The sequence below is a fragment of the Ambystoma mexicanum genome, chromosome 10 (genome assembly GCF_040938575.1).
Source record: "Ambystoma mexicanum isolate Mex_15411 chromosome 10, UKY_AmexF1_1, whole genome shotgun sequence".
Lineage (NCBI taxonomy): Eukaryota > Metazoa > Chordata > Amphibia > Caudata > Ambystomatidae > Ambystoma > Ambystoma mexicanum.
In genome coordinates, this window is record NC_090932.1 from 1,589,238,760 (window position 1) to 1,589,253,322 (window position 14,563).

A 14,563-nucleotide genomic window follows, 5' to 3' on the forward strand; every position below is an offset into this window, starting at 1 on the left:
GCTTTTTGAGAATCTGACCCACCGTGTCCCAACTTGTTGCCAGCACCCCCAAAACTCATGTGGAGCCCACCGTGTTCCCCCTGAACATTCTACCCAAGGTGCAATATATTTGGTTTACCAGTTTTATGTCATGGGGTTCGGGGGTTATGCCCCAGTCCAGCGATGCTAATGAAATAGTCCTACAAGTTATTGCCCATGGGTTCTCCCCTTCTTTCTCCCCCAGTTCTGGAGCCCAGGTTTTCCAGAATTCTGTATCCGGTTCACATTAATAACCGACACATAAAAGTGGGAGTGTTAGGCCTTTCAGCTCGAAAGCCCATTTTTAGCCAAACATTTTAACATAATAAAGGGAGCAAGTGAAGGTCGTCTTTAGTTTCTTACTCTGCAGGTGGGCAAGCTGCCAGGCCATTGGTTTGCCCGAGTTCAACGAAAAGAATCCATTTGTATGGCGTCCTGCAAATATATGTGATCATTTTTAATATTGTTTTTATTTTGATTTAATTACAGCATTTTATCTTTTCACGCTGAGGGGAGCTAGGCCAGAAAATCCTCTTTTTTAATGGATGGGTTCACAAAATGGATTCCTCAGTGAACAGGGTCCTATAATCAGCCTCTGGGAATAGTTGTTTCCCACCAATAAATTGGGTAGTAATACCAGCTCATTTTACAGCGCCTTGAAGCGAGGGGAATCTGGAATCTTATCTTAATCGCATTTGTAGAGCGCAACATAGGCCCGAAGGCATCTTGGCGCTAGGAATAAAGTGCTGTACGAAAACCCGCAATCATTATTAGTTTAATGAGCAAAGTAGATAAGTGCATGTCTCTATTCCACCAGGACACGAGGTTCTAGGGGGACGTTCTCTAAAATCCCCCTCCCAGCCCCATGGACCATCCTTTTCGTTGCTGAATGCCGAATTACCAGGGAGATAGGCGTGACCTTTCCTGGCATGGAGCTTTGTGTCAAGCAAATAAAATATTTAATGTTTGAACTGGCTGTTGTCTCCCATTCCATCCTCAGATGCCTCCTGCCCACCTGGGCCCTTCACAGCCCATCCCCCTCTCTCCCTGCACACTCCTGCATCACTGACTGGCACTGTTAACAATATAGACAGAAAATCGAAGGCAATGTTTCTTTTCTCATACACTGGGGGTAACTTGAAGCCCCCGAACCTTATCTATGGTTCAGTGCCAGGGCGCTTAAAAGGGAGCTTCACGCCATGATGCCTGCGGGCTCCGGAGCATTATAAAAAGATAAATAAATAAATAAATCACCTAGAGAAAATGTGTTGCATGAAATCAGGACACTGAAGAGAAAATTGCTTTAAAAAACATGTTTTCGGCCCACCTTGATAACGGCGGTGGATGCAGACTCCTGTGTGTCTTGCTGGTGTAGGTTAAGGCTGACAGGTGTCACTTCAGTGACAGCCGGTGCAGCCAAAAAATATTGCGCTGCATAGTGGGAGGTGGCAAATGATGTATTGTTGTGTTTTCATGTTATGATATTATTTTTTTTATTGTATGCGGTTTAAATTAAACCTCTACACATTTTAGAAAAAGTGCAGATCAACATTAACAGCAAATAAAAAAAAGGTTTAAAAAACGAGTAGAATACACAGTCATATTACTAAATGATTAAAAAGATAGCAGCATAACTGCATAAGGATACAGAATACCAAATAGAAAATCACAATTCCAAAATAAAACAAACATTCCATAATTTCCTCTTAGTACTTTCTGAAAATTGAATAAGGGAAGATGAAAGAATGTTTTGAGAACACAAAGGAGTTTGGGGCGTGTCCCTGGGATTTGCACGACTCACTGTTGCTATTTGCACGGTCTCCAGGTGCCCCGCGGGTCTGAAACACAGGAGGTGGTTCGGTCAGAGGGGGGAGGGAGAAAATGCATATGTGTTGATGGGTACATGCCGGATGTACTCTGAGCTCTTCATGGGTGGGTCTGTCTCTAGGTGTTAGGAATATACAATACACCTGTGACCTGGTGGCGTGCAATTATCCCCTTCTGTTGCATGTTTCTAACACCCTGCTTTTCCGGTGAACATTCTCTGCATGGTTTAGTTACGATGTGTTGCCACTAATGTCAGTTTCATGGGAAGAGTCCCAGATGTCAGAGGCTCGACATGACAGTATTTGGTTTGCTCTATCTTCATTGCGGGCCTGTTTTGTGGTAAGTACTTTGATGATTGTTACCACTTGGAGCGATGTGAACTTTATTGTTATCCGTTAGTATTTATTGGAGTGACTGAGACCCTATTAACACATGACAGCCCAAACCCACAGTAATGGCGTGGACGAGGCGTGTGTGCTTGCTTTAAGACGTTTCATTACTCCCTACCAGTTGTGAATTATTGTTGCTCCTCTTCTTGCAGGAATTATCCTTACCCCTTAAAATTGGTACTCAAGAGGATTGTCTCTATTTTTTGCTGTTTGGAGTATCATTTTTTTCTAGGTTTATTACTGGATGTATTGTTACTCCTGTTTTGCTACCGGTGGCACTAAATCCTATATTTTTCTGCTGGCAATATTGTTACTCCATTTTAGTTGGGAGTATTGATAAGTATTTTAGCAATAGTAGTACTGCTATTACTCTGATACTACTAATAATAGCAAATAACAACAGGTTTTTATGCAGTGCTTTCTGACTGATGCTGCACCCCATTCTAAGTGCTGTAATAATTGTGGGGTACCCCGATTAGTGGCCACAGAAGGATGAAGGACTGCGTTGACTCTGCAGCGGCTTAAACTTCTCAGTATCATCACTCATGTTTGTGTTCCCTCATTGTCTGGTAGGGGGTATTACCTTGGTTTTAAGCAGAAAACACGGGGGTACTCTCCCCTTAATTGGGGGTGGGGCATTCCCTGGTTACACAGACACTGGTTTATGCTACACTCATCACCCGAGACAGGTGATTAATGTGTAACACGTGCTTGAAAAGACTGTGGGCCTCGGTCCAAAACTGGTGGTAAGACTGGTGGTAATTGGCTGTAAATCCTCCGGATTACCGCCAAGATCGGTTGCCGCCACTCAATCCCGTTAGTTTACCACAAATTTTCGAGCAGCGGTATGGCAGTGTTAGTCCCCATTTTCGGAGTCCATAGGAATCCATGGGGATTTTGGCGGGTTTGCCACAAGCGGTATTTCTGCCATGGTATGTCCACTGATTTTTGGAGTCAAAATGAAGAATTTACATCCAGCTTGATGCTCAAGGTAAGCCCTCCATGTCAAGGGCAAACTTGTAGTTTGGTGGAGCAGTAAATGCAGCAGTAATTCCGTTACCACCAAAAAAAGGCTACTTTTTTACCGCACTCCCAAACTTGTAGTGAGCCACTTTCGTTCAAAAGTCTGCATAGTGTTCGTGCTAGTTCGACCAATTACATATACATGTTTATGTGTATGTAGAGATAATAGGATATGGGGTGGGGGGATGTAGACCAGGGAGGCGGGTTGGTAGGGATCCCACATAACAAAAAAAATCGGGTCAAATTCAGTTTGACCAAAAGTGCACGAACAAAATGCAGGCTTTCACATGAAAGTCTTTGAAAACACAGTAAACCGAGCAAAGAGGCTTAACTTCCACAAAAGCACAGGTGTGCCAGGAGTGACAGCATGTACTCTTTGAGAAAAGTGACACCACATGAAATGGCCTCTTAAAACCTGCACATTATGTTATTGCCGTATAGTGCCTGGCGCAACTTTAAGGCTCTCTCACAGCGCTGAGGATGACGAGCGGGGAGGGGAGGAGGAGGAGGGTGGGAGGTGGGAGGTGAGGGGGGGAGGAGGGGTAACAGAACAACAAAGTGAAGGATCATTGAACATTTCTTTAAACAAACTTTATCGAAAACTTGAAGTTGCCAAATTTAATGGAGGCCGAGAAGGCCGCACCGGCCTTTAATACTCACCGCATGATGCGCTCTGAGATGTGTAGCACCAACCTGCGTGAAAACAAAACCAAAAAAAGCCATGAGAAACAATAGGACGGGTGCTCCACACCAGGCCTTGGCGCTGGCAAGCCACACAGTCACAGGCGCACGGACACATGGAGGCTAATAGCCACCAGACTCCAGCTGGCCCCAGGCACAGTGCAGGGATTTCTTCCACCCAAGTCTGAAGGATCTGATGTGGTCCCCCCACTACCACCCCCATGCGTCCTTACCATGCCCCCCCTCATGCCAGCTGTGATCTCACCTCTTCACATACATGTCCTGCCCACCCCGCTCGCAAGCTGCCACTGCACTGTCATGTTCTAGACCGTCTTTCCTTCTACGGGAGGCCATCGGGAAATTTTCATCGTGGGAGAATTCATTGAATTATTTTTTTTATAGGACATTTTACTGCAAATGGGTGCAGGGGAGACCCACCAGAGCACCGCCCCCTTTCCCTCCTACTTTTATTACTACCCCAACTCACTTGCCACATATATTTGGGGCAAAATGCAACGGAAAAATGTCTGTGAATTCTCCCACTGTGGAAAATCCAGCGATGGAAATCCCTCCCTTTTACAGACCTAAATTGGATGCCACGCAGCCAGGAGAACACAAAACAATGACTGGGTCAGAGAGGCTGATTAGAAATTCAATTAGAGGCAGGATATCAGGCAGAAGTACAAATAATGACTGTCCGGTATCTCAGTCTCGCACTTTTGCCCCACTCCACAACACACACACACGCACGCACGCACGCATGCACGCGCGCCTATGTGATAACATGCAGTAGGTGGCATTTTAAAGGTTTTGGAAAGGGGGTGTAATTTCCTTCCACCAATACCACTGGCTCTCCACCAGCACCCCCTCCCCGCGCGTACCGGTTGTGGGGCTACCACTGGCTTTGCTCCCTGGAGTTGCCTCCACACACACTAAAGTGAATGCCAGAAGTCACTGCTTGAGTCCAGTGGTCGAAGTGAGCGGGAACGGTCGGGAGTGGTGTCTCACTACTTTTATTTTTTACTGCTAACCGTGCCACTACTTTTTGCAACCATTTTCAGCATTCCGTAACTGTTCTCTATGAGGTTAAAGCACACCTCTCCACTTCACCACTGGACGTCTGTTACAGCTAAACTGAAATCTATGTCAACTCAATTGGCTGTCAACAAGCATGACTGCAACCCTCGGAAAATGTGTTGCACGGTGCTCCTTTCCTTCCTACTCTGTCCCCGGCCAGAGTCACAGTCCCACTACTTTTTTGGTACACTGCTATGACTGCTTGAGCCATAGAATATTGTAGCATTGGTACTGCCACCCCAGCTATGATTGATTTTAGCACCTTGGTACCCTCGTTCTAGGCACCCTTTGCTTGGCTGTGCATTAGCAGGAATTCCGCTTGCATCTTAGAGATCAGGGTGGAGAAAAGGAGAGGCACTGCCCCTCCACCCCCCACCCACGCCTGAGCACGTGCTATGCTATACAAAGCACCGTCTGGAGAGTCGCGGTGAATGCATCTGGCGAAATGTCTTTAGCCAGGCTGTTTACCTCTAAGGGGCTGCCATGTGCTTGGGGTGCTGAAATAGAGTGGTGGATCTGGCTGCCGGCCGGCCACCAGGGGGCGGAGTGGAGACACGGCGTGAGCTGTGCTTCCACCTGGTTCCTAAAATAGGGCTTCAGTGCAATGAGCACCTGGGACTGCTAACCAATTGTACTTGCTCAATGTTCCCGAAAACTGCCCAGAAAAGTCCCCCTGGCACTACTTTGTTTGTTGTGTAACTTCATTAATTGTGTTTCTTGAACACCACTTCCTTAACTGACTAAATAGATACAGCACTGACACACATTATTCACACACAGAAAAGACAACACATGCCGCAGAAATTCAAACTTCCCTTATAAACAGGAAAGGTACACAATAGGTAATATCTGATCAAGTGACCCCAGCAAAAAGAACATGTACAGCACAAGGGGAGCACTAAAAGTTTCCATCACACACTGGACTGGTACATCATGGGCAGCAACACTGCAAGATTAGATCAGACACCGAACAGGTGCTAGATGGGTAGCGCCAGTGCCACTTTCCCTCAAAGGCACTCATAACAGTCACAGTCTGGGCAACAATGTGGCGTTAGTAACCCGTTCCATGGGCTACACCGGACGGTAATGGCCGGCAGCCCACGTTAAAGGCCTGAGAGAAGCAAGGGTGTTTAACGAGGGCACCAGGACGTTACCTCCCCACCCCCCGATGTATACCATGGAACAGGTTACTAACGGCATTAGCAACCCGGGTTACCAAAGCAGTAACCTGTGGTGCTGATAGTGTGGTATTTTCTATGAATAAACGGTACGCCTTGCGATGTCCTGTTTATTCATAGACATGGCAGTTCAAAGATGGCCGCCACAGAGATGAAATGTGGGGCTCCTTAAGAAGCTCGTCTTCCATTTCCATACGGCCAGCAAAGGGAGACAGAGAGAACAGGTGCTAGATGGGTAGCGCCAGTGCCACTTTCCCTCACATGCACAGGTGCTAGATGGGTAGCGCCCAGGCCAGCTGGCCTGGGCGCTGATACAATTAGGTAGGTCAGGCTGTGAGAGAGGAAGGGAATATTTGAAAAGAAAAAGGGAAATGAGGGTGTGGAGATGATGGTGGGCTGGGGCAGGGGAGGCCGCTCGTGGGTTCTGTGGAACGTGGGCTGAGATCAGAGATTGGCTGTTCCCCACCCCCGCCCCAGGTGCTAATGCTGCATGTTTCCAAAAGTATCCCCTCCTCCTCACCCCAAATACGTCAAATATAATTACAACATGGACAGGACCTGCACATGCTTCCCTCTCAAACAGAACAGGCGCAGTCACAGGATAGCCAGGGACAGCACAAGCTTTCTTCAAACAGGTACAACCTGGACAGGACTGGTGCAAGCTTCCCTCAGAAGCTATCAGGTACTGCATGGATAGGTAGGGCCAACAGAATCTTTCTTCACAAACAGGTGCTGCTATAGCAGCGTCACTGCAAGCTTCCCGAACAGCCAAGTGTGCATACAGCATGGACAGGACTAGAGCAAGCGTCCCATTCAAACAGATACAGCGTGAAGTGGACCAGAGCAAGCCCCTTTCACAAATGGTTCAACATGGGCAAGCGGATATTCCCTCAGAAGGAAATGTCAAGGCAAGCTTCTATCACAAACAGGGACAGGTAGATAATGGACAGGGCCAGTGCAAGTCTCTTAACCAGTTCTCTCCCTGTTACTTACAATCTAAGCTGGTAAAAGTCTCCACTTTACTAGGGCCTGCTTGTGCACCTCTCAAGACCATCACACAACTACACATCAGCCATATTTAGCATCAGGCATAATCTGGTCTAGATGCTGCAAGCAAAGTCAAGTGTTGCGTGTAAAAGGGACTGCACATTCCTTACACTTTCTCTCATGCACCCCAAATAACTAATGTCACTTAAGGAACATAATCCCAGCTAACACAACCACGATCCATCTCGGAGGATAGCTCAGGGGCATGTGCTCACCTTGGAAGCAAGACAACACGGAGCAACACAGGTTCGATCCCCGGGTCCGCGCTTAGAAACCTCTGGGTATTAAGCGTGTTATAAATAACCTATCATATCATATCCCGTCTGATCACCTCCTGTGTTTCTCCCCAATAAGTTGTTCATCCATGCTATACCCTCCTCGCCCCCAACCCTCCTTCCATGGTCACAATGTGACACTCCTCCATCAAGGCCATGCACCAAAGTACCACTGCGGTGGTGATGGACACAGTATAAATATTAACATGACATAACTTGACAAGTGGGTGCAATAACAGGATGGACAAGGCTGGTGCATTTTCCCAAACAGATCTGTACCTGGAGAGCATGGTAGGGCTAGACCAACATTCGCTCACAAATGGGTACATGTAAAACACGGGCAGGGCCCGTGCACACTTTGCTCACAAACAGATACAAGATGTTCAGGGCCACTGCAAGCTGCCCTCAAAAACAGGTACACTATAGACCGGGCCAATACAAGTCCCATGCACACGAGTACTGGCAGAGCATGTCAGGGCCAGTTTAGGTTTCCCTTACAAACGTGCACAAAAGCATCATTGGCAGAGTGGCTGTTTGCAAGGGTCTGCACGGCACAAAGTTGTTACATCGCCAGGCTTTTTTTTTGCATAGTTGTGTGCTGAACATTTTTGGACGGAAATTCTCATCGAAAAATTTTGGGGGAGGGGCAGGTAAGTGCATATAAGGAGTAGGGGGTGTGAGTAATAGGGACTAGATCATAGAGAAGGGGGGGTTAGGGTGGAACCCCTCCCCAATCTGATGAAAAAAGATTCTATGGGCCTCATTACAAGTCAGGCGGAATGGGTTAACGGGCTCCGCAAATGGATGCGGACCCGTTATTCCCATTCCACCTGATTACGAAGTCCCCTCGCGGGACCCGGTAAGGACCAGGGAGCTAACAACGGGCCGGTCGTAATCGGCCTGTTGTTCGCTCCCTTTCCCATTCCATTTGAGCCCTATGAGGGCTCGAATGGGAATGGGGAAGGTCCGGGCCCGGGTTCCCTGAGGGAGGAATTACCGGGCCCTCCGAACTCGGAATGGCCCGGTAATTCCCCATTCAGGGAACCCGGACCCGGTTTTGGAGGCAGCCATGCCGCCAATAGCGGCATGGCTACCGCCAAACCCGTAATGGGGCCCTATGAGTTTTTCCAGCAAAAAATATTGGGCAAAAAACTCCACGAAAAAAAACCTGCCGATCTAAGAACATAGAACCATCTGCACAAACTTCTCTCATAAATGAGTGTATTTATTTATTTATTTATTAAAAGTTCTTATACCATCGCGCCACATGCCCATTGCCCTCACGGCGCGCACTGAATGAAACCATTTATAGCCCAAAAAGAACCAGTGCAATCTTACACCACAAATGGGCACCAATGATGGAATATGTGTGGCTCACGGGGGCCTAATGTTGCTTTTCTACCTTAATTGAGGAATGTTGTGAGTTTCAAGGCTTTGCAACACTTACCGGTAATTATCATTACCGAAGGTTTTAGCACTCTGTCAAATTATGAGTTTCATTTACGGAACGCTTATTAAAGACTGCTTTTACGTGGTGGTAATTACCGGTACACAAACGTGGTATCACATGTGGGAACTACGTGGTAGAGTAATTACCGCATGCAATGTCCTTCAGAGTTCTTTGTGCTCGACATCAGGTAGGTCCCTATTATAATTAAATGAGGAAGGCCACTTTCAGTGCCCCCGCCCCTTTGCCTGTAACCTTTGACCCTAATTGACTGGGTATCTCCTCCTTTAAATCCTCTAGAAATCTTCCCCTACACTTACTGAGTCTACCTTGACTTTGCCAGACATTTACTTCTTCATGCATGTACTTCTTGGTGCCTTTACCTCGTCTGCATCTTCGCATTTTGAAGGTGGCAATGTATGTGGTTATGGTTATCTAAAGGAAAGGCTTGTGGTCAAGGGGCAGCAGGGGGGTAGAAATCAAGGGGGTACAGAGGGTCTCCCCCTGTAATGACGAAGTGAATGCTAAGGGAAGTGAAAGATAGGAGAAGTAAAGGTGACTAAAGGAATGAATGGAGAAGTGAAAGCAGAGGAACTAAAGACATGCATCCATGGACCGATCGTGGCCACCTTTAGGCGTAGTTTGGGGTTTGGGGTTGAAAGACCTAATCGGAAATGTTTGAGGGAGAAAAGGCCGAAGATTATCTTTTCTCCCCTGAACATTGCTGACTTGCCCAAACCCCTACCCACACACCCAGACCCACCCTCCTACTTACCCTACAGTCCGTCTTGCTGTATCCCTGCGACACCTGTTCCCTTTCACCTCCGTGATCAGGAACCGGCGCTGCAGGGTCCTTTCCTTTTTTTTTTTTGTGACTGTGGGACAGCTTTGGGGCACACGCCCAAAGCCCTTTTTTTCGGGACTGCGGGACAGCTGCAGGAGACACCCCTGAAGCCCCCGCAGACCCTTTTATGTTAAAGGATAGTTCCGGGACTTTTTTTTTATTGTCCCTACGGGTCGGCCATGTGTTTGTAAGCATAAATCGGTAGATCGTAGGAAACTTTCCTATGGACCTTACCCGACTTTTCGCCCATTATCGCACTCGAAATCAGCCTCCATTTTGTGATAATCCTATCATTTCGCCCCATCGACCTGGCTCACCTGCCTTTGCGGCACTAAATCAAATCCCCCGCCCCTGAGCCTGACATCAGCAGACGCGTACTGCCCATTTCAAGCACGTCTCGTGTCAACAATCGCTGCGCCTCAGCTATTGACGTGTTGCCATGGAAATGGCAGGACGCCTCTTTCCCCAATAAGTATAAACAGACCGTTTCACAACACACAGCAGCAGATTTTCGATTCCATTCCTCTCTCTGTGTTACTTTGAGTATTCTGTGACTCGTTTCAGTGCTCTGGTCAGCTACGTTCGCCGCTTGTAGCCCGTGTGAACACCTGTACCATCTCTGTAAATTATTTTACTATCTTTACCGCACAATGGCCACAATAATGCCGTATATGTACGAGCCCGAGTACACCGAGGAGGAACTACTGGAAAGGCAAGCACGCGAAAACGATGGGGATTCGGACGGCAGTTGGGAGGACCAGTCAACGGATGAAGAGCCTGGACCATGTCGCATGGACGGCGTCTCCACCTGGTGCACGTGCAATCGGTGCGAGCTAATGCCAACTGAGGAGGAGAACTGCTGCTGCCGTGAAAATTCCGGGTGCTTGGCCTACATTTCGGAAAGCGAGCAAAGTCTGCAGGAAGGCGAGCAAAGTCCGCAATGCATCACCGAGCTGCCAGAGTTCAGGGAAGCTTGCCTCTCACGGACCGTGTTGAGGATGATGATGGTGCTTATGCACGAACTTCGTGGCACTGTTCGTCCGCGTAATCCGAGTAACGAGTAAGTATACTCTGTTTGTGATGTCAGTGATGCCACTACTATTTCATGGTCGTCTCCCACATATAAAATTACATTTACATATCATTCGAACGCATGTAAATTGGTTCCATATAGTGCATTTTCTAGATATAATTTTTTTCTAAGAAAAATGACATGTGTTACCTGAATCGACATTGATAAGAAAGTTTTGTCAGTTTAATACAGTTTGCTTCTTTTTTTTTCACAGGTGGTACAGGCTGGTGGCCTATCGTTGCTTCACTTGGTGGCTTCACGGGAGGCTCGGACACCGCGTTCGGAGAGTAATACCTGCCTGTGCGGTACTTGCCATTAGACAACATTTCCCCAGTGACAGTGGACAATACCGCGTATTTTCCCTCGATGTGCTGCAACCTCAACTTTACAATGTGTAATGTTTATTATTTATGTTTAATTAAAATCTAAAATAAAGCCCAACATATATTTTAACAATGGTTGTTTTGATTTTTTAAATGAATCTAGTGTGTCTCCGTTGAATAGCCTTCCAGTGCCTTGTCTTGTCACACCACATGTCTCCGGCCAGCATCCTCTCTCACGCTGGCCGCACACCTTCAATCCACATAACCGTTGAACCCATATATGCAGCAGTCATACATATATTATTTTGTGGGTTGGCATCAAGCGTTGGCAATAAAAAGCCGTTGGATTTTATTGATACAAAACATGGTTATAGGTAAATAATAAATATGGTTGATCATAATAAATCCTCTTTTTGGGCACCGGGTACAGAGATGACCCCCATATATTCTCCTGGGAGGGTGAGGTATTTATAAACTCACCCCCCTGCCTTCCATGTAGTAGATCCTGCAGCCATCCTCTTACATTCAGTTAGATGGCCTCTCCTTGGTGAGGCCCTGCGGCAAACGGGTCTTGTCTGCACGACCACCGCCCCGATCCACCCCCCGCCCTATCAAAGGCAGTTCGCACCAGGGTACTTGCGCTGCTGGCAAGTGGAGCTGTCAGGGAGCGATAAAGGCCAAGAGGTGCCAAAGACCATGTACACTTCAAAGTGGTCTATAGAGCATGGGTTGTTGTTCCCATGTCTACCTCCAGACCCCGTGTCTCCTGCCAAGCATCCCCCCTCACGCTGGACGGCCCCCTGCAATCCACATAAGTGTGTCTCCATTCACGAGTCTTCCTGTGTCTTGTCTGCACGACCACCGCCCCGATCCACCCCCCGCCCTATCAAAGGCAGTTCGCACCAGGGTACTTGCGCTGCTGGCAAGTGGAGCTGTCAGGGAGCGATAAAGGCCAAGAGGTGCCAAAGACCATGTACACTTCAAAGTGGTCTATAGAGCATGGGTTGTTGTTCCCATGTCTACCTCCAGACCCCGTGTCTCCTGCCAAGCATCCCCCCTCACGCTGGACGCCCCCCTGCAATCCACATAAGTGTGTCTCCATTCACGAGTCTTCCTGTGTCTTGTCTGCACGACCACCGCCCCGATCCACCCCCCGCCCTATCAAAGGCAGTTCGCACCAGGGTACTTGCGCTGCTGGCAAGTGGAGCTGTCAGGGAGCGATAAAGGCCAAGAGGTGCCAAAGACCATGTACACTTCAAAGTGGTCTATAGAGCATGGGTTGTTGTTCCCATGTCTACCTCCAGACCCCGTGTCTCCTGCCAAGCATCCCCCCTCACGCTGGACGGCCCCCTGCAATCCACATAAGTGTGTCTCCATTCACGAGTCTTCCTGTGTCTTGTCTGCACGACCACCGCCCCGATCCACCCCCCGCCCTATCAAAGGCAGTTCGCACCAGGGTACTTGCGCTGCTGGCAAGTGGAGCTGTCAGGGAGCGATAAAGGCCAAGAGGTGCCAAAGACCATGTACACTTCAAAGTGGTCTATAGAGCATGGGTTGTTGTTCCCATGTCTACCTCCAGACCCCGTGTCTCCTGCCAAGCATCCCCCCTCACGCTGGACGCCCCCCTGCAATCCGCATAATGCCACGACATATACACGTCATTCATTCACAAACACACCCCTGTTTCGAATTCTTTATAACCCACTTCATATTTCTAATGAGAACTTCTTTGCGCTTTGCTAGTCAACCCGTGAAGGTGCTGGTTATCTGCTCTTCGTCTCTGTGAACTTCCGTGACCACTTTGAGCAAACTCGTCAGTTTGCAACCTGTGAACTGCTCCCTGTTCTACGACAAGAAACTACTCTGATCCCTGCATCTAACTGTTTGTTCGTCAAGGTAAGTCCATGTACCATAATCATTTTGCGTCCAATTTTTTAATTTATATCTATTTGCTAGTAGTCATCAAATTGCATCCATGTTTTCTTTTCGTTCACGACAGTACATGCAAGGAACTAGTCACATGTTCTGAGTTTAGTCAAATTACTTTTTCTATTTTTTGAAAGTTATTGAAATACTTATCCGCATGTGAATAACGTGTATAGTTCCAAGAACCAAAACGGACCTTGCATTGAACCTTTTATGTGTCATTTACTGTTTTAACACATTGGTATTCATAGAAAATTGTTGATCTTTACTTTTCAGAACTTTCCATAATGCCTGCCTGTTCCATTGGCGGTTGCCCTTCGAAGACCCATAACAAATCTGAAGGTACTATAATGCATGTTTTCCCTAAGACAATAGATCAGATAAGAGAATGGGTCCGATATTGCGGATATCCAGCCTCTGAGCTAGAAAGTAGAGTCCTAGAAGTCTTTGCGGACAAGAGGGGTGATCGATACCGCATCTGCAGCAGGCACTTTAGCCCAGACATGTACTCCACATCATTGCTAATAAAGAAGAAAACACCGCGAGCGAGGCGAAAATTGCTCTCAACCGCTATTCCCACTCTATTTGTCCACATCCCTCCACTGGTGAGTCAAGTTTACGTATTTATCTCTCGGCCTTGCGGTAGTGTGTAGCATTAGCTAACAATAATTTCCCCATTTATGTATCCACTCAATATGAAGGCGGAAGATTCTCCATCCGTGTCGTTATTGCAGTCATCAGCCACTTCAAGCGCCTATCGGGTAATCTTACTTAGCTATTCTGACACTGACTTGTTTTAGGCATGTAAATCAATAGTTTTAATTGATCGTGTAATTATTTTACCTAATGGTACACCACAGTACTCGTCCTCTAGTCTTTGTTTTCAGTTATAATTATTGTTATCCAAAATAATGCAAGTACTGTCTTTCAGGGAGATGCTGAGGAGTCCAACGCATTGACGACAACCGTAGATGTCACTCAGATGCTCGAGGTACGTTTCCGGACAGTTCCATCGATGGAGATCATCAGATCTTGCATTCTTGTAGCGTGATTGTTACACACAATGTTTCTTTCGTTTTTAGCCATTGGTATGTCCTTCTGTCGTCGCCCTCCTATATGTCTTCTTTTTTCAATATTGTGTTCATTACTAATGAAAGTCCTATGTTTCAGGGAGTCGATGGAGCATTAGTCCAAGAAGAAGGGGGAGCATGCAGTTACGGGTCGGCGCAACAGCTTGCAGAAGTGTGCACCGCAGTTACAGCGTCCCTTGATGTTCTTATGCATTTCGAGGTATGGATACTGACAGATCAATCATGCGAGATCAAATGACGTGATTACATCCGCTATACTTCCTTCTTTATTAACGCAAGTACTATGTTTCAGGGAGCTGACGGAGCTTCTTCAACAAGAACATCACCCCTAGTAGTTGATGCAGA

General features: G+C 47.2%; 1 protein-coding gene across 1 annotated transcript in view; it reads right to left on the reverse strand.

Annotated features, from left to right (window-relative positions):
• The window catches only part of LOC138492638 (carbonic anhydrase 15-like), a 110,072-nt gene that overhangs the window by 45,649 nt on the left and 49,860 nt on the right, over window positions 1-14,563 (reverse strand). Inside the window, exon 2 of the mRNA XM_069619933.1 lies at window positions 3,918-3,950. Coding sequence (XP_069476034.1) covers window positions 3,918-3,950 — 33 coding nt within the window. The remainder of the gene's footprint in view (window positions 1-3,917; window positions 3,951-14,563) is intronic.